Raw genomic sequence first — 17,858 nt, forward strand, 5'->3', positions numbered from 1 at the left:
GACATGTATCTGATTTATGTTTTCAAAATAGTCTGCAATTTCAAGACCCATTTCTGCTGTGAATTCACCTGCTCTGAGACTTACACATCTAGTCAGTCAGCGATGCTTGCATGTCTCCTGTATGCCAGACTATGCCTGGGCACTGAGGAGTCAAAAACAAGATGCCCTCAAGGAGCTTAGAGACTAGCTGAGAACCAAAAATTGCATTACAGCATGATGTAACAGAGTGTTACAGAGGAAGAAGCAGTTGGTTATGCCAAGCTTTTGGAGGGATGCAGGCCAGAATTTTCCACTGAAGTGTCACATCTGAGTTCAGTCTTGGAGGAGGTATAAGTAGTGGTCTTCTAGCCAGCAGCAACCATGTATGCAAAGGCAAGATGGCATGAGAAATAATATCGTGTGTGAGGAACTTCACAGGACTGGATATGAATGCAGAATGGAGACTGGGGTAGCCAGTGGTGAGGAGTAAGACTGAAAAGATAGATGCCAGTCTCAAAGGGCTTGTAATCTAGGCTTGACTTTGTAGCAGTGAGGAATTATCAAAAAGTTTCAAGCAGGAGAATGACATGATCAGATCTATGCTTCAGAACTGTGACTCTGGAAATTGTGGGGAGAATTTAATAGAGGTTTGTCACAAGGAGCCTCTGCCATCTCAGGTTCCTTCTCTGTAAAATGAAGAAGTCAAAGTAGATAAGGTATGGGCATCTCCCAGCTCTGTTCCAAATAAAAGTGATAATTCTTACAAGCCCTGTCCAGCTCCTCTCTTCTGATTATACCCTGATCTTAGAAATGTAACTCTTCGCTGGGCGCAGTGACTCACGCCTGTAATCTCAGCACTTTGGGAGGCGGAGGCAGGCAGATCATGAGGTCAGGAGATTGAGACCATCCTGGGTAACATGGTGAAACCCCATCTCTACTAAAAATACAAAAAATTAGCTGGGCACGGTGGCACATGCCTGTAGTCCCAGCTACTCGGGAGGCTGAGACAGGAGAATCAACCCGGGTGGCGGAGGTTGCAGTGAGCTAAGATCAGGCCACTGCACCCCAGCCGGGGCAACAGAGTGAGATTCTGTCTCAGACAAAAAAAAAAGAAAAGAAAATATGTAACTCTTAATTTTTATATTTGGTCACATACAACTGAAAGTATAACATAGTTATTCTTCTCATTTAGATCTGTGTCAGAAAAGAACTCCTATCACCCTGTCTCATTAATGACATCATTTTCAGAGCCTGATTTAGGCCAGTCTTCCTCCTTGTATGTGTCCTCCTCTGAAGAAGAGTTACCCAACCTAGAAAAAGAGTATGCTAGGGAAAACAGAATGATGGCCTATGCTAAGGAGCTTATCAACAACATGTGGAAAGACTTTTGTGTTGAAGATTATATTCGCTGTAAAGATACTGGCTTCCACACAGCTGAGAAAACAAGGAAGAAACGAAAAGAATGGGTGCCCACGATTACAGTACCGGAGCCTTTTCAAATGATGATAAGAGAACAGAAGAAAAAAGAAGAGTCCATGAAATCTAAATCAGATATTGAAATGGTAGATAAACTGCTCAAAAAACAAGAAGAGGATCCAGAGTGTAAGAAGAAATTCCGAGCCAATCCAGTTCCTGCATCTGTCTTTCTCCCCCTTTACCATGATTTAGTCAAGCAAAAAGAAGAACGGAGAAGGTCTCTGAAGGAGAAAAATAAAGAAGCTCTTTTGGCCTCACAAAAGCCATTTAAATTTATAGCAAGGGAGGAACAGAAGCGAGCAGCCCAGGAAAAGCAGCTGAGAGACTTTTTTAAGTCTAAAAAGAAAACAAATCGATTTAAAGCCAGACCCATTCCTCGATCTACTTATGGTTCAACTACCAATGACAAGTTAAAAGAAGAAGAGCTCTATCGAAATCTTAGGACGCAGCTGAGAGCCCAGGAGCGTTTACAGAACTCATCTCCTCTGCCTTGTAGGTCAGCTTGGGGACGCAGGAACCCCAGGTGTCCCGAACAGGCTGTAAAGTTGAAGTGTAAACACAAGGTTAGGTGCCGGACTCCTGATTTTGAGGACCTTCCTGAGAGATATCAGAAACACCTCTCAGAACACAAGTCTCCAAAACTCTTAACGGTGTGTAAACCATTTGATCTTCATGCATCTCCACATGCATCTATTAAAAGAGAAAAAATTTTGGCAGACATCGAAGCAGATGAAGAAAAGTTAAAAGAAACACGTTGGCCTTATTTGTCTCCAAGGCGTAAGTCTCCAGTAAGACGTGCAGGTGTAAAGCCTGTGCCTTGTAACTACAACCCTCCAGTGCCCACGGTGTCTTCCAGAGGACGAGAACAAGCTGTAAGGTAAGTAACTAAGACACAGTACTGACTGACTCAGGGTTACCAGATGAGTGTATGTAGCTCTGTGGAGTTTATGTTGGTGAATTTGAAAATACTTAGAAATTATTATTGTATCTATAAAATATTTTACTATATAATATATGACATTTTGTCAGAGAGTATTCTAAGAAATGAATGTATTTTTCATTTTATAAATTTTGGGGGATTAGAAAATATTAGTCTTAAGATTTCTAGTTTTACCTGGCCAGGTGCAGTGGCTCACACCTGTAATCCCAGTGCTTTGGGTGGCTGAGGTGGGTGGATCACAAGGTTAGGAGTTCAAGACCAGCCTGGCCAAGATAGTGAAACCCCATCTCTACTAAAAATACAAAAAATTAGCTGGGCATGTGGCAGGTGCCTGTAATCCCAGCTACTCAGGAGGCTGAGGCAGGAGAATCGCTTGAATCCAGGAGGCAGAGCTTGCAGTGAGCCAAGATCGCGCCGTGGCACTCCAGCCTCAGCGACAGAGCGAGACTCCGTCTCAAAAAATAAATAAATAAATAAATAAAAATTTCTAGTTTTACACGTCAGATCCTTTTCAAAGGGTTGCCTTTTTTCAAATTTTGAATTATCAAAATTCAAATTATCCCATGTTGAATCTTTGCTAAACAACATTCGCATTGGCTTAAAGTGGATTAAGCCTTAGTTTGTTACCCTCAGGAGATCACTTGAGGAAAAGAAAATGTTGGAAGAAGAGAGAAATCGGATCCTAACTAAACAGAAGCAAAGAATGAAAGAATTGCAGAAACTCCTGACAACCCGGGCTAAGGCTTATGACTCACATCAAAGTTTAGCTCAAATATCTAAATCCAGAGTAAAATGTCTCAGGTATCATAAAAAAATCTTGAACCTCCAGACCACTGGTTTTCAAACTTTCTTTTTTTTTTTAATCAGTAGATAGTAAAATATGAGCAGATTGAAAATGGCATTAGTGTTTTAGCTTATGGATTTAAATTGTCATCAGTTACTTATGTTCAGCACACACACACTCACCTCATGGTGAGAACCAACATATATACTCACTTTCATGGTAAGAACCATGAAGCTATGTTGAGGAATACAAACATTTTCTATTGTGGCCTTAGTTAATAGTTATAATCTTATACCAGTATCTAATCTTGTTCTTTATATTATTTTTGATTGCAGTAAACTGATATATCAAAGAGCTTTGTTCTAAGGTTTGGATGAAATCTGATAGCACAAATTAACACATTAAACATCCATTATGTGATGTGTTCATTAGCACATATGTTAATGTTTAGTAGTATGTGTTGCATTTTGTTAATTTCAATATAAAAATAAAAATATTCACGGAATCCTTAGAACCCCTTCACTAGAATTCTGCAGTACAAAGTTTGAAAACCAGTGTTCCAGATGTTGCACATAAAAATGTTGATGTTTAAGTAGGAAAATATCTCCCTCAAAGCCAGGTAAGTAATATGATTTATTACTTTTTAATCTGATTTCTAAATATACATATGTGCTTTTAATTACAATGAGTATTCTTTTATAATTTAGCATTAATCCATTGACAAAGGGAGCTTAATTTGGTTAACTTGAGCATAATGTTTCTTAGAAATAGATTACTTACCCTCAGGAAGTAAACTATTAATAGCTTTTTTTTTTTTTGAGACAGAGTCTTGCTCTGTCGCCCAGGCTGGATCGCCCAGGAGATCAAGCGATTCTCCTGCCTCAGCCTACAGAGTAGCTGGGATTACAGGCACTCACCACCACGCCCAGCTAATGTTTTTTTTTTTTAGTAGAGATGTGGTTTTACCATGTTGGCCAGGCTGGTCTCAAACTCCTGACCTTAGGTGATCCGCCAACCTCGGCCTCCCAAAATGCTGGGATTACAGGCGTGAGCCACCGCACCCGGACGATAGCTTTTTCATAACCCCAACTTGTGTATAATTAAGCCTAATTATTTGGAAGTATAATTGTTTTCCCCAATCCATTAATTTTATTATCTTGGTAGCAATTAAATAGTGTAGTTTAATTTATTATAGGACCTTGCCCAAATAGTGAGAACACTTACGGTAAATTTATATATTTTGGTTCCTGTTTCTCTTTATGTTATGTTTCCATGTGCTTTATTTCTCCTTTGACTTGCTCCCATTGAATTAACTTTGCCACTAACCTGTAGGAGATCTTATTTAGGGGGAAAAAATAACAGCAAAGGCTGGATGCCATGGCTCACATCTATAATCCCAGCACCTTGGGAATCCAAGGCAGGAAGATTGCTTGAACCCAGGAGTTTGAGACCAGCCTGGTAAACATAATAAGACCCCCATTTCTACAAAAAATTTTAAAACATTAGCCAGGTGTGGTGGCATGCACCTGTAGTCCCACCTACTCGAGAGGCTAAGGTGGGAGGATCATCTGAGCCCAGGAAGTTGAAGCTGCAGTCAGCCATGATTGTACCACTGCACTCCAGCCTGCGCAGCAGAGCAAGAACCTGTCTCAAAAATAATAGGCCGGACGCGATGGCTCATGCCTGTAATCCCAGCACTTGGAAAGGCCGAGACAGGCAAATCACCTGAGGTCAGGAGTTCGAGACCAGCCTGGCCAATATGGTGAAACCCTCGTCTCTACTAAAAATACAGAAAATTAGCCAGGCATGGCGGTGCACGCCTGTAATCTCAGCTACTCAGAAGGCTAAGGCATGAGAATTGCATGAACCCAGGAGGTGGAGGTTGCAGTGAGCTGAGATGGCGCCACTGTGCCAGCCTGAACAACAGAATGAGACTCTGTCTCAAAACAAAAAACAAATAACAACAATAAAATAATAAATAAGAGCAAGGTCTTGTTTTCGGAAGAAATTCCTTACAGAGAAGATAGCTGATTTGTTCCAAAATGTTCTTGGTTTTATACACTTATAAATGAGACAAGAGGGCTTTCATTCATCTCTTCAGGTCAGTTTGAAGTCCCTTAACATATGTATGCCTTGGGGATTTCAGAAATTAAAGTGTTCCTAGAGCATAATATGTGTGGTCTCAGAACCTAGGATTTTATTCTGCATTCCGTGAGAATTAACCAGTACAGAAGAGGAATCGAGGTAAACTGTGAACTATGCTCATAATTTCTGATTTGTCAGCTAAGCTAAATGTTATTTCTTTTTTTTTTTCATTGACTTTGTAGAGGTTGATAAGTTAAATGTTACATATGTAAGTTCTTATTTCTTAGATGATCTTTTAAAAAATTCCATTACTTTTATTTAATTTTAGAAAGAGCGAAAAGGAAAGGATGAGAGAATACCAACGAGAACTAGAAGAAAGAGAAGAAAAATTAAAAAAGAGGCCACTGCTATTTGAAAGAGTTGCTCAGGTTGTGTTTATTGGAATTTAAGAGCTATTGTCAGTTGTTGTTGTTGTTGTTGTTTTTTTACAGCTTTAGCTCCTAAATTTACAGTCCATTTTTCTTATGTGTTATATAACTGTTGGGATACATTATTGCTGTTTATGTTGGCTTCATCATATCAGCCAATGAGTAATTTTGCTTAAATCCGAGCATTTAACCAAGTGTGGTGGTGTGCACCTGTAGTCCCAGCTACTTGGGAGGCTGAGGTGGGCAAATTGCTTGAGCCCAAGAGTTTTGGTCCAACCTGTGCAACGTAGCAAGACCTCATCTCAAAAAAATAATCTGAACATTGAATCTTTTTGATGAAGCACATAAGTTTGATAAATAACATGCCAATCCAGTAGTTTGTAAAATAATTTTGCAAGCTGTTTTCTAATGGCTGGTCTTTTTTCAGTACAAACTTGGTTAGATATTAAGATGAGGCTTCATGATATCACTTGGAGGTCTTTGAAGAATTAAAAAAATGAAACAAAATGGCTAATTGAATCAGAGTTATTTCTGCCAGTTTTTTTTTAAGTGAGTTTGTAATTCACTCTTCTCTGCAATTACTAAAAAAACTTCCTTTCTATAAGAAAAACAAACTAGCCTTACAGACAGTAGACCCTGAGTTTACTCAGTTTATGCCCAGTTTTATAATCTTTCCCTTAAGGGAGATTTGTTCATTTTAGGTCATCTTCTCCTTTATCCCATAGGGGAGGCATCTGTATGGGTGACATGGCTTAACAATTGACAAAATCACTGGAGGTTGCAGGTTCTAAATTGTGAATTTGAAGCTGTTATAATTGGACAATAGACAGTTGGAGAATTTACCTGTAACAGATGAGCATGGTTACAGAACTGTACTAGTCAGTGACTCAGTGAGGACAGTGGACATGTATTGTGAGTGAATCTGCACGTTACAGTCTCTCAAAGTTACATAATCTTTTTGCTCACTGATCTAGATGTAATTTTATGTAATGCCTTTCATTTTAAGGGATGGATTTTTTTAACATCTTTATTTCAACTTTAGGGGGAAAAATCATTTTAAGCTGTTATACATTATAATCATAAAGTGATTGGCTTTTGCCCGAAGACATTATCTCCAGCTTTGAACTGCAAGTTTTTTGTTTTTGCTTTTTACACTGCTTCTGGGTTTTTCTTATTTTAATTTTTTTCAACTTTTATTTTAAATTCAAGGGGTACATGTGCAGGTTTGTTACAAGGGTATGCCAGGTGCTGTGGCTCATGCCTGTAATCCCAGCCAGCATTTTGGGAGGCCGAGGCAGGTGGATCACCTGAGGTCAGGGGTTCGAGACCAGCCTGGCCAACATGGTGAAACCTCATCTCTACTGAAAATACAAAAATTAGCCGGGCATGGTTTTGTGTGCCTGTAATCCCAACTACTTGGGAGGCTGAGGCAGGAGAATTGCTTGAACTTGGGAGGCAGAGGTTGCAGTGAGCTGAGATCGCATCATTGCACTCCAGCCTGAGCAACAAGAGCGAAATTCCATCTCAAAAAAAAAAAAAAAAAGGGGGTATATTGTGTGAGCTGGGGTTTGGGGTATGATTGAACTCATCACCCACGTAATGAGCATAGTACCCAATACGTAGTTTTTCAACCCTTGCCCTCCTGCCTCCACTCTCCCTCTTATATTCTCCAGTGTCTGTTGTTCCCATCTTTATTTCCATGTGTACCCAGTGTTTAGTTCCACTTGTAAGTGAGAACATGTGGTGTTTGGTTTTCTGTTTCTGCTTTAGTTTGCTTAGGATAATGGCTTCCAGCTGCATCCATGTTGTTGCAGAGGACATGATTTCATTCTTTTTTATGGCTGTGTAGTATTCTGTGGTATATGTGTAACATATTTTCTGTATCCAATCCACTGCTGATGGGCTGGGTTGATACCATGTCTTTGCTGTTGTGAATAGCACCAGCACTTGTTATTGTCTGTCTGGTTTTTATAAAAAACTATTTTTAGAGACAGGGTCTCACTCTGTTGCCCAAGCCGGTGCAGCAGTACAATCTCACTGTAACCTTGAACTCCTGGACTCAGATGATTCCCAGTATCAGCATCCCTAGTAGCTGAGACAAAGGCCCACATCATCATGCCCAGCTAATTTTATTTTTTGTAGAGACTGGATCTCACTGTATTGCCCAGGCTGGTCTTGAACTCCTGGCCTCAAGTGATCTTCCCACCTCCACCTCCCAAGTTGATGGGATTATAGGCGTGAGCCGCTGCACCTAGCTTTTGCCTGTCTTTTTGTTACAGCCTTCCTAGTGGGTATTGTTCAGTAACATTCTTTCAACTGTTCTTTTTTTTTTTTTTTTTTTTTTTTGAGACGGAGTCTCGCTCTGTCGCCCAGGCTGGAGTGCTGTGGCCGGATCTCAGCTCACTGCAAGCTCCGCCTCCCGGGTTCAGGCCATTCTCCTGCCTCAGCCTCCCGAGTAGCTGGGACTACAGGCGCCCACCACCTCGCCCGGCTAGTTTTTTGTATTTTTTAGTAGAGACGGGGTTTCACCGTGTTAGCCAGGATGGTCTCGATCTCCTGACCTCATGATCCACCCGTCTCAGCCTCCCAAAGTGCTGGGATTATAGGCTTGAGCCACCGCACCCGGCCTTCAACTGTTCTTTTATCTTTTTCATTACAGACTCTATCTACTAGCTTATTGATATGGTAGGTGAGGATTTAGCTGTTTTACCACATTCTCTCGGAAGCACACTTACCTTACCTTTCTCTGTCTTTCCATCCTTCCATTTCCCAGTCAGCTTTATCACAGATCAGAATTCATTGTTTTTTTTTTTTTTTTTTTTTTTTTTTTTTTTTTTTTTGAGACGGAGTCTCACGCTGTTGCCCAGGCTGGAGTGCGGTGGCGCGATCTCGGCTCACTGCAAGCTCCGCCTCCCGGGTTCCCGCCATTCTCCTGCCTCAGCCTCCTGAGTAGCTGGGACTACAGGCGCCCGCCACCGCGCCCGGCTAATTTTTTGTATTTTTAGTAGCGACGGGGTTTCACTGTGGTCTCGATCTCCTGACCTTGTGATCCGCCCGCCTCGGCCTCCCAAAGTGCTGGGATTACAGGCTTGAGCCACCGCGCCCGGCCCAGAATTCATTGTTATGACTTAGTAAACAATGTTAGCAGCTGAGCCCTATATTATTATCATCACATTCCTTTTTCTTTTTTTTTTTTTTTTTTTGAGACAGTCTTGCTCTGTCACCCAGGCTGGAGTACAGTGGCACAATCTCGGCTCACTGCAGCCTCTGCCTCCTGAGTTCAAGCCATTCTCCTGCCTCAGGCTCCTGAGTAGCTGGGATTACAGGCGCGCACCACCACGCCCAGCTAATTTTTTTTGTGTTTTTTAGTAGAGATGAGGTTTCACCACGTTGGTCAGGCTGGTCTCGAACTCCTGACCTGATGATCCGCCCACCTTGGCCTCCCAAAGTGCTGGGATTACAGGTGTGAGCCACCGAGCCCGGCCCATCACATTTCCTTTAAAAAAATTTTTCCTTGTGTTAATAATTACTAATTTTGTTTGGTCCTCCCCCCACCTTCCCTCATTCCCTGCCAATGTATGTATCATTATTATTCTTAAATTTTTCTGTTAGCTCTCAAAAATCCCCCTCAAACAGTTAAACACATTGTTAATTCATCAGTTCCTTTCCTCCCCTGGAGCCCACAAGTGTCCTGCTCCACTTTGGAATGGTTTCTCTCTAGGCCAGCAGTCCTCAATCTTTTTGGCACTAGAGACTAGTTTTATGGAAGACCATTTTTCCACAGACCAGGGTTGCATGGGGTGGGGTGGATGGATGAGGGAATGGATCATTTCTGGATGGAACTGTTCCACCTCACATCATCAGGCATTAGATTCTCATAAGGAGCATGCAACCTATATCCCTGGCATGAGCAGTTCACCATAGGGGTCATGCTGCTATGAGAATCTAATGCTATAGGAGGCAGAGCTCAGGTGGTAATGCTCACCCTCCCACTGCTCACTTCCTGCTGTGTAGCCTGGTTCCTAACAGGCCACAGCCCCGTACTTAGTTCGTGGTAATGACCCCTGCTATAGGCCTCTGGCATAAGTGACATTTTAGGACCTTTTTCACTGTTACACTGGGGATTAGTTAGATATTAACCTTCTGGATTTATCTACATTTCTTGTATTTCTTTTAAAGTCACTATTAGTTTATTCTGGTTCTGGAAGTTTTCCTCAAATTTATCTTCCAAATCTGCATTTTTTGCTCACCTAATGAAAAATGACATAATTTCCAGAATGCTTCTCATTTATTTATTTATTTATTTATTTATTTTTTTGAGACGGAGTCTCACTCTGTCACCCAGGCTGGAGTGCAGTGGCCGGATCTCGGCTCACTGCAAGCTCCGCCTCCCGGGTTCACGCCATTCTCCTGCCTCAGCCTCCCGAGTAGCTGGGACTATAGGCGCCCGCCACCTCGCCCGGCTAGTTTTTTGTATTTTTTAGTAGAGACGGGGTTTCACCGTGTTAGCCAGGATGGTCTCGATCTGCTGACCTCGTGATCCGCCCATCTCGGCCTCCCAAAGTGCTGGGATTACAGGCGTGAGCCACCGCGCCCGGCCGCTTCTCATTTATTAAATGTTCCTTTGGTATTTTTCATGGGTGCAGTACCTTTTTTTTTTTTTTTTTTTGAGACAGGGTGTTACTCTGTCCCAGGCTGGAGTGCAGTGGCATGATTGCGGTTCACTGCAACCTCAACCTCTTTTGCTCAGGCGATCTTCCCACCTAAGCCTCCCAAGTAGTTAGGACTACAGGCACAAGCCACCGTGCCAGGCTAATTTTTGTATTTTTCGTAAAGACAGGGGCCTTACTATGTTGTCCATGCTGGTCTTAAGCTCCTGGGCTCAAGAAATCCTCTTTTTTCAGCCTTCCAAAGTGCCGGATTCCAGGTGTGAGCCACCACACCCAGCCTCTTTTATATCTCTGCGCATACTGGTGATGTCTCAGTTTCCTTCAAGTTTCTTTTTCTCTTTTTTTAGCCTCTTGTCTATCATATTAGAAGCTTTTCTCAGATTATCTTTGGTTGTCTGTTTGCATTTAAGAGGGAGATTGTACAAAGTTATTTGGAAGGTGGTTTCTAATGTTTTTTGTGAGGTTACTTAAAGACAAGCGCTCCACTAAGCACTTTATATGCATTATCTTAACTGACCTTTACACTGCCCCTGTAAGGTTCTTATTTCACAGATGAGGGACATCTCAAGGCTTAGATGATACAACCAGAAGAAGGGGAACCAGGATTCAAACCCAGACCTGGCTGTCTTCGTGTGATTGTTTTATCTGTCATCTTGTTTTCCTGCCCCCTTCTCAACAAATGCTTTTTGAATATCAGAAAATCCCTTGAGACTCGTAAAGTCAGATAGAAACAAGACCGACAAATGTAGTCATTCAAGACACACAACTGCAGCAATTACAGATGTGTATTAAGACAAAATTGTCAATATGATTGTTTGGGAGGTTGGGGGAATGGTCAGATTGATATATTCTTTTTTTCTATTAACCTCAATTCCAGGGAGCCAGGTACATAACCTGGGAATACTAATATTTGTGTTAGTGACATGTGAGGCTTGTTCCAAGAGGTCTAGAAAAAAAAAAAGGAAAGTAAATAAAATGCTAAATTAAAGGAATCTTTATGGGTGATACTATAAAACCAGAAAGAAAGTATGAGGTATTATTTGGGAAGACCAAAAACTGAACACATATACAGCAATGATTTATTATAGTGCTGTTTGTCTAAGAAATATATTTTTTTTTTTTTTTGAGACGGAGTCTCACTCTGTCACCCAGGCTGGAGTGCAGTGGTGCAATCTCAGCTCACTGCAACCTCCGCCTCCCGGGTTCAAGTGATTCTCCTGCCTCAGCCTCCTGAGTATCTGGGATTACAGGCGCGCACCACCATGCCTGGCTAATTTTTTTTTTTTTTTTTGAGACGGGGTCTCGCTCTCTTGCCCAGGCTGGAGCGCAGTGGCGCAATCTCCACTCACTGCAAGCTCCGCCTCCCAGGTTCACGCCATTCTCCTGTCTCAGCCTCCCGCTAATTTTTTTTGTATTTTTAGTCAAGACGAAGTTTCAGCATGTTGGTCAGGCTGGTCTCGAACTCCTGACCTTGTGATCCGCCCACCTCAACTTCTCAAAGTTCTGGGATTACAGGTGTGAACCACCACATCCAGTCAGAAATATCTTTATATTAGAAAAATTAGGCCAGTGACTCACACCCTGTAATCCCAACACTTTGGGAAACTGAGGGGACAGGATCATTTGAGGCCAAGGGTTTGAGACCAGTGTCTACTGTTCTCTTTTTTTTTTTTTTTTTTGGAGACAGGGTCTCACTCTTGTCGCCCAGGCTTGAGTGCAGTGGCGTGATCTCAGCTCACTGCAACCTCTGCCTCTTGGGTTCAAGCAATTCTCCTGCCTCAGTCTCCCGAGTAGCGGGGATTACAGGTGCGCACCACCACACCTGGCAAATTTTTTTTGTATTTTTAGTAGAGATGGGGTTTCACCATGTTGGCCGAGCTGGTCCCAAACACCTGACCTCAAGTGATCCACCTGCCTCGGCCTCCCAAAGTGCTGGGATTACAGGCATGAGCCACCGTGCCTGGCCTACTGTTCTCATCTTCATATCTGTGTGTACCCAGTTCCTCCCCATTCAGCTGGTCATTGAGAGACCTGTCAAATTTTCTTCCTAAATAATTTTTGGATCTGCCCTTCACCATCCTTGATGGTGAAATGCCAGGTGGAACTTTTATTTCCTATTTGAATCATAATAGTTTGATTGATTTTTCTGCCTTGCTCTTTGCAGAACCATTCATTATATCTTCACCTTACCATTTCCATTCCCCTACTAACATGTTAACCCTGGGTAGACAGTTAATAAGCCTTTATAACAGGGGCAATCATCCATTCTCACCAATTCCATTTATTCTCATTTTCAATGAATGATATCAAGGGGTCTTCTCATTAACTCCTCAAACAGAGTTACTGTGGCAGTGAATCACCATTGCTTTTTTTTTTTAGTACATTTTTTTTTCCTGCAGTGTATTTTGCTGGAACTATTGCTGCTAATTAACAGTTGGTTTTATTAAAAACAATTTTTATAGCTTGCAGCTATTTGCTTTGCCCATTTATAGGAGTTAATTGTGGTCTCACTCCTGCTGAGTGATTCCCTAACACAATATGCCTGTGATTCTTTACAGAATAAACTATGTTGTCCTGTTTCTTGGAAATCACAGGATTTTTTTTTTTTTTTTTTTGAGACGGAGTCTCGCTCTGTCGCCCAGGCTGGAGTGCAGTGGCGCGATCTCGGCTCACTGCAAGCTCCGCCTCCTGGGTTTACGCCATTCTCCTGCCTCAGCCTCCTGAGTAGCTGGGACTACAGGCGCCCGCCACCGCGCCCGGCTAATTTTTTTTTGTATTTTTAGTAGAGACGGGGTTTCACCGTGGTCTCGATCTCCTGACCTTGTGATCCGCCCGCCTCGGCCTCCCAAAGTGCTGGGATTACAGGCGTGAACCACCGCGGCCGGCCGGAAATCACAGGATTAATTAACTGAGAAGATGTTAGATTGAATTTTAAACCAAAGTCAGATGAAGGCTTACTGGCACAAATTTTGACTAATGTCTTATATATTTAATTTGCTGAAGTCAAAATATACTATTGGTAATGCATTCAGAGCTAGGTTTGGGGTTTCTTTATTCTTCTCTGTAGTCTTTAGGGTATAGTTCTTATTTCTCATTTTGCCCTTCCTTTCAGTTCCCCAAGGCTTGTCTGTTGATATTCACAGACTCTGGATGGGTTTTTACTTACATTTCTAAAAAATATTATTGTTATTCACAGTGAGTGCATTTTAGCAGCAGTTTGAGTGCTTCTTTTTCAGTTTTCCAGAGTATCAGGAAATGCACTGGTGATAGTTTTATCCATTGTAATCAGTCCTTGCTATTTCGGGTTCTCCTGTGTAACACTAGACTCCATGGTCCCTCATTATACTAGATTTGGCAAATATCTGACAACTACATTGCTCAAGTCAGGCTTTAGGTCACCTTCAAACCCTAGGACAACCATTACCACTTAGAGAAAGCAACATGATGTAATATAAAAGACCTAGGAAATGGTCAAGAGACTTGGTTCTACCACTCACTAGCCTTGTGACCTTAATCAAACAATTTCACCTTTGAGGCAGGGGCCGGGGGAGATTTGGTTTCTTTATTGATTAAATATGGGGGTTAGACTGGATGCTCCTCCACACACTTCCCAGTATGAATGCCATTGGTACATTGGAATTGGGCTAGTCCTAGTCACCTTGCTTTAGTTGGAGGTCCAGAGGGCAGTTCTTGGCCCTCTCACAGTTCAGATCCACTCATAGGAGCTAAAATGGACTAAAGTCGAGGCACTAGTGTGAACCCAGGCACTTTGTGACTCCATAAAGCCTGCCATCTCTGGAACTGTGATGACTTCAGTTTGACCCAGGTATGAGAGAGTCATCACAATTCCAAAAGATCTTAAAGCCAGGAAGTGACATTCTACAGATTTGAACCCAGTTCTAAATTCATATTGTTTTCGTTATATCCCTTGCTTCCTCCACAGAGTAAAGATTACAACACTGGTGCTTTTATCATTAATGAATTGGGGATATGGCTCATAAAGAGTAAAAATTACAGTAGATACATAAAATAAAAGAATTTGGCTGGGCGCCATGGCTTATGCCTATAATCCCAGCACTTTGGGAGGCCAAGGCGGGTGGATCACTTGAGCCCAGGAGTTTGAGACTATCCTGGACAACATAGTCCCATCCTACAAAAAATACAACAAGCCCCATCCTACAAAAAATACAAAAATTAGCAGGGCATGGTGGTGTGCGCCTCTGGTCCCAGCTACTCCAGAGGCTGAGGTGGGAGGATCGCTTGAGTCCAGGAGGTTGAGGCTGCAGTGAGTTGTGTTCACACCACTCCAGCCTGGGTAACAGAGCAAGACCCTGTCTCAAAAAGAAAAGAAAAGAATCCTCTGACAACAATTATTGCATGAAATCTTTTTTTCAGATATCTTTATAAACAGTCATAAAAGTATATAAAACCTAGGTACAATATAAAAAATAATTATAGATCAATCTAATGTGGCCGCCACCCATGTTAACAGACCATTGCCCGCACCCCAAAAACCCTACGTGCCCCTTGCAAATCACAGCCCTTCTGTCTCTCCCCAAGAGGTAACCACCATTCTCTCGGGATAAGTACTTCCTTGTTTTTCATTGCAATTTTACAGTGTGTGTACCTATCCTCAAACAATATAGTTGTTTTGCCCATTTCAGAACTTTATATAGATCATACAATATGTACTTGTTAGTGCTTTGCTTCGTTTGCTCAGTATTATATTTGTGAGATCCATCCATGTTGTGGCATGTAACTGTAGTTCATTCATTTTCATTGCTTTATTTTACTCCATTATAGGAATAGACCACAATTTATTTATCCATCCTTCTGCTAATAGATATTTGGGTGATTTCCAATTTGGGGTTATTGAAGGACAGTACTATCCTGAACATTCTTGTATATGTCCTCCCTTGGGACACATATGTGGGAGCTTCTCTGGGCATATTCCTAGGAGTGTAATTGTTGGTCATAGGGTATGCAGATTTTCAACCAACTGTGACTGCTGAACTTAATTATCACTGGCACTTTTAATCCATACATTTTTAATGAAAATTTAAAGTCTTCTGTTCTCGTCTAAAAGGGTTTGTCTTTCCTATAGAAAAATGCAAGAATGGCAGCAGAAAAGCATTATTCTAATACCCTAAAAGCACTAGGAATATCTGATGAGTTTGTTTCAAAGAAAGGCCAAAGTGGAAAAGTACTTGAGTACTTCAACAATCAAGAGACAAAAAGTGTCACTGAAGACAAAGAAAGGTAACATGTATAAGATGTCTGAATGGCTTACCTTTGAAAAAGTATTACCTGCAGAAAAGCACAATTTTATACTATATATATTTTTTGTTCTATATTGTTTTAAAAAGATCTTTTACCCAATAGTAAAAGACGTGTGAACTGTTGTAAAACATACTGATATTTTAACATGTTTGACACATTAACGTTCACATGAAGTATTTTATTTTTAAAGCAGAATAACTTAGATTTCTTACTGACATAAGTAACAAAAATAATAGCATGCTTTCAAATGAAGTTTAAAGAATCACTCAAATTTTGAAATAGGGCAGGCGCGGTGGCTCACGCCTATAATCCTAGCACTTTGGGAGGCCGAGGCAGGTGGATCACAAGGTCAGGAGATCGAGACCATCCTGGCTAACATGGTGAAACCCCGTCTCTACTAAAAATACAAAAAATTAGCCGGGTGTGGTGGCGGGCGCCTGTAGTCCCAGCTACTCGGGAGGCTGAGGCAGGAGAATGGCATGAACCTGGGAGGCTGAGCTTGCAGTGAGCCGAGATCACGCCACTGCACTCCAGCCTGGGTGACAGAGACTCCATCTCAAAAAAATAAAAAAATAAAAATTTTTGAAATAAATTAATTTTCAGGAATATTAAATTTCTCAATGGGCACTTTTATAGCATTTTCTTTCTTTTTTTTGAGCTGTCTTGATAACAAATTGGAATTCATACACTTGAGGAAGACTGGCTACATGGTGGCATACTTGCAGAGGGTTTGTTTACTTTTAAACTAACTCATTTTTCCTTTGAAAGATTGATAAATTTCTTCCCCTAGCTTTAATGAAGAAGAAAAAATAGAAGAAAGAGAGAATGGGGAAGAAAATTATTTTATTGATACCAACAGCCAGGATTCTTACAAGGAAAAAGATGAAGCCAATGAAGAAAGTGAAGAAGAGAAATCTGTTGAAGAATCACACTGAATCATCAAGGTCTTCTCTCTATGCCCTTGCTGTTGTTTGCAGCGTCAGGGTGTCAGCAGCTGCATTTGTGTTTAGAACATCTGTGGGGATGCCTCTGATATGTGCAGGGCTGTTGATCAAAGTCATCTGTAGCCTGAAAAGCCTGAATCCAGCTGATTGGTCATTTGATCAGTTAGAGTAAGGCTTTGCCTATTCAGTTTTAAAAATCACTGGATATGATCTGTTTGCAACTATGATTTTGTATTTTTAAAAAGTGTTTCAGAACCACAGCTGTCACAAACTGATTAGTTTTAAAAAAATACATTATTTCATTAATTTTACTGGAAAAAATGGCGTAGTATTGAAAGCAGAGAGAAGTATTGGTCTTTGGTGATTTACTTTTTAAAAATTTTGGAAAGTGTGAATCAATAAGTATTTTTAATTATACTATTTGCCCATTCTTTTTCTCTGCAATACATTTCACAGAATAAATCCTCGAACTTGTTTTGCTGCTCTGAGCCATTTTTAAAAGTATAGAAAAAAAATAGATACTTGCAAATTTACATTTATTTTTGCACTGAAAGTTTACTGTTAAATTGTCTACACCATCATCCCTTTTTCTTTTTATCCTTAGTTCTAGTCCAAATTATTTTTGATATTATTGGGAAAGTTTTTGTACTAGCTTTTTTAACCCTATGTATTATTACAGATGGAAGGAATTATGGCATGTGCTAAATTAGGGGCAAGTATCCCTGTTTTATATATGATGAAATTGTGCATAATAACTTGGCTAAGGCAAGTCTTCAAAGTAATTCAGATTTAATTCTTTACTGCTAGACCCAGTTGTGTTCAACTTTTTACATATTATTGCCAACACGCTTTGTCTCTCTGTGTACAATGTTAATCTGATTTTATAAATCTATAATTTTTTTCTGTAAGCAAATTTTTGTTTTAAAATTTGAAGTCAGTCATAAAGATAATACAGCATAAGACATTTTCTTCTCTAAAAACAATCAGCATCATTTTAAAAGGATGAACTAATACAGGTGTATGTAATAGCAGTGTTTCCCAACTGGCAATTTATGCTTTAAATTAAAAAGTAAGGTCGTTTTTCTCCATTGGGGCAAATGTTTACTCGTAATTTTCTCCCTACAGTTTGTGTTAAATTGCTTTTCACTATTATTATATTGTAAACTCCTTGGGAGTTGGCACCACTTAAAAATTCATCTTTGTATTCCCTTAATATTTGGCACAGGATTGTACATATGGTAGGTACTTAATAAAGGTTTGAATGAATGTGTA

The 17,858-nt window shown here is 40.8% G+C and overlaps 1 protein-coding gene across 12 annotated transcripts in view; it reads left to right on the forward strand.

The window, feature by feature from the left end:
- The window catches only part of FAM161A (FAM161 centrosomal protein A), a 39,647-nt gene extending 21,789 nt beyond the window's left edge, over positions 1-17,858 (forward strand). For 4 of the 12 annotated variants that reach the window (XM_045369223.2, XM_045369224.2, XM_005575777.4 and 1 more), the window contains exons 3-7: positions 1,172-2,332; positions 3,029-3,196; positions 5,593-5,692; positions 15,467-15,621; positions 16,433-17,858. In XM_045369223.2, coding sequence (XP_045225158.1) covers positions 1,172-2,332; positions 3,029-3,196; positions 5,593-5,692; positions 15,467-15,621; positions 16,433-16,577 — 1,729 coding nt within the window. In that variant the 3' untranslated portion in view covers positions 16,578-17,858. Of the gene's footprint in view, positions 1-1,154; positions 2,333-3,028; positions 3,197-5,592; positions 5,693-15,466; positions 15,622-16,432 lie in introns of all 12 variants that reach the window. The other 8 variants (XM_074011681.1, XM_074011682.1, XM_045369225.3 and 5 more) reach the window with 8 other exon arrangements.

This window comes from Macaca fascicularis, chromosome 13, assembly GCF_037993035.2.
Source record: "Macaca fascicularis isolate 582-1 chromosome 13, T2T-MFA8v1.1".
Taxonomy (NCBI): Eukaryota; Metazoa; Chordata; class Mammalia; order Primates; family Cercopithecidae; genus Macaca; species Macaca fascicularis.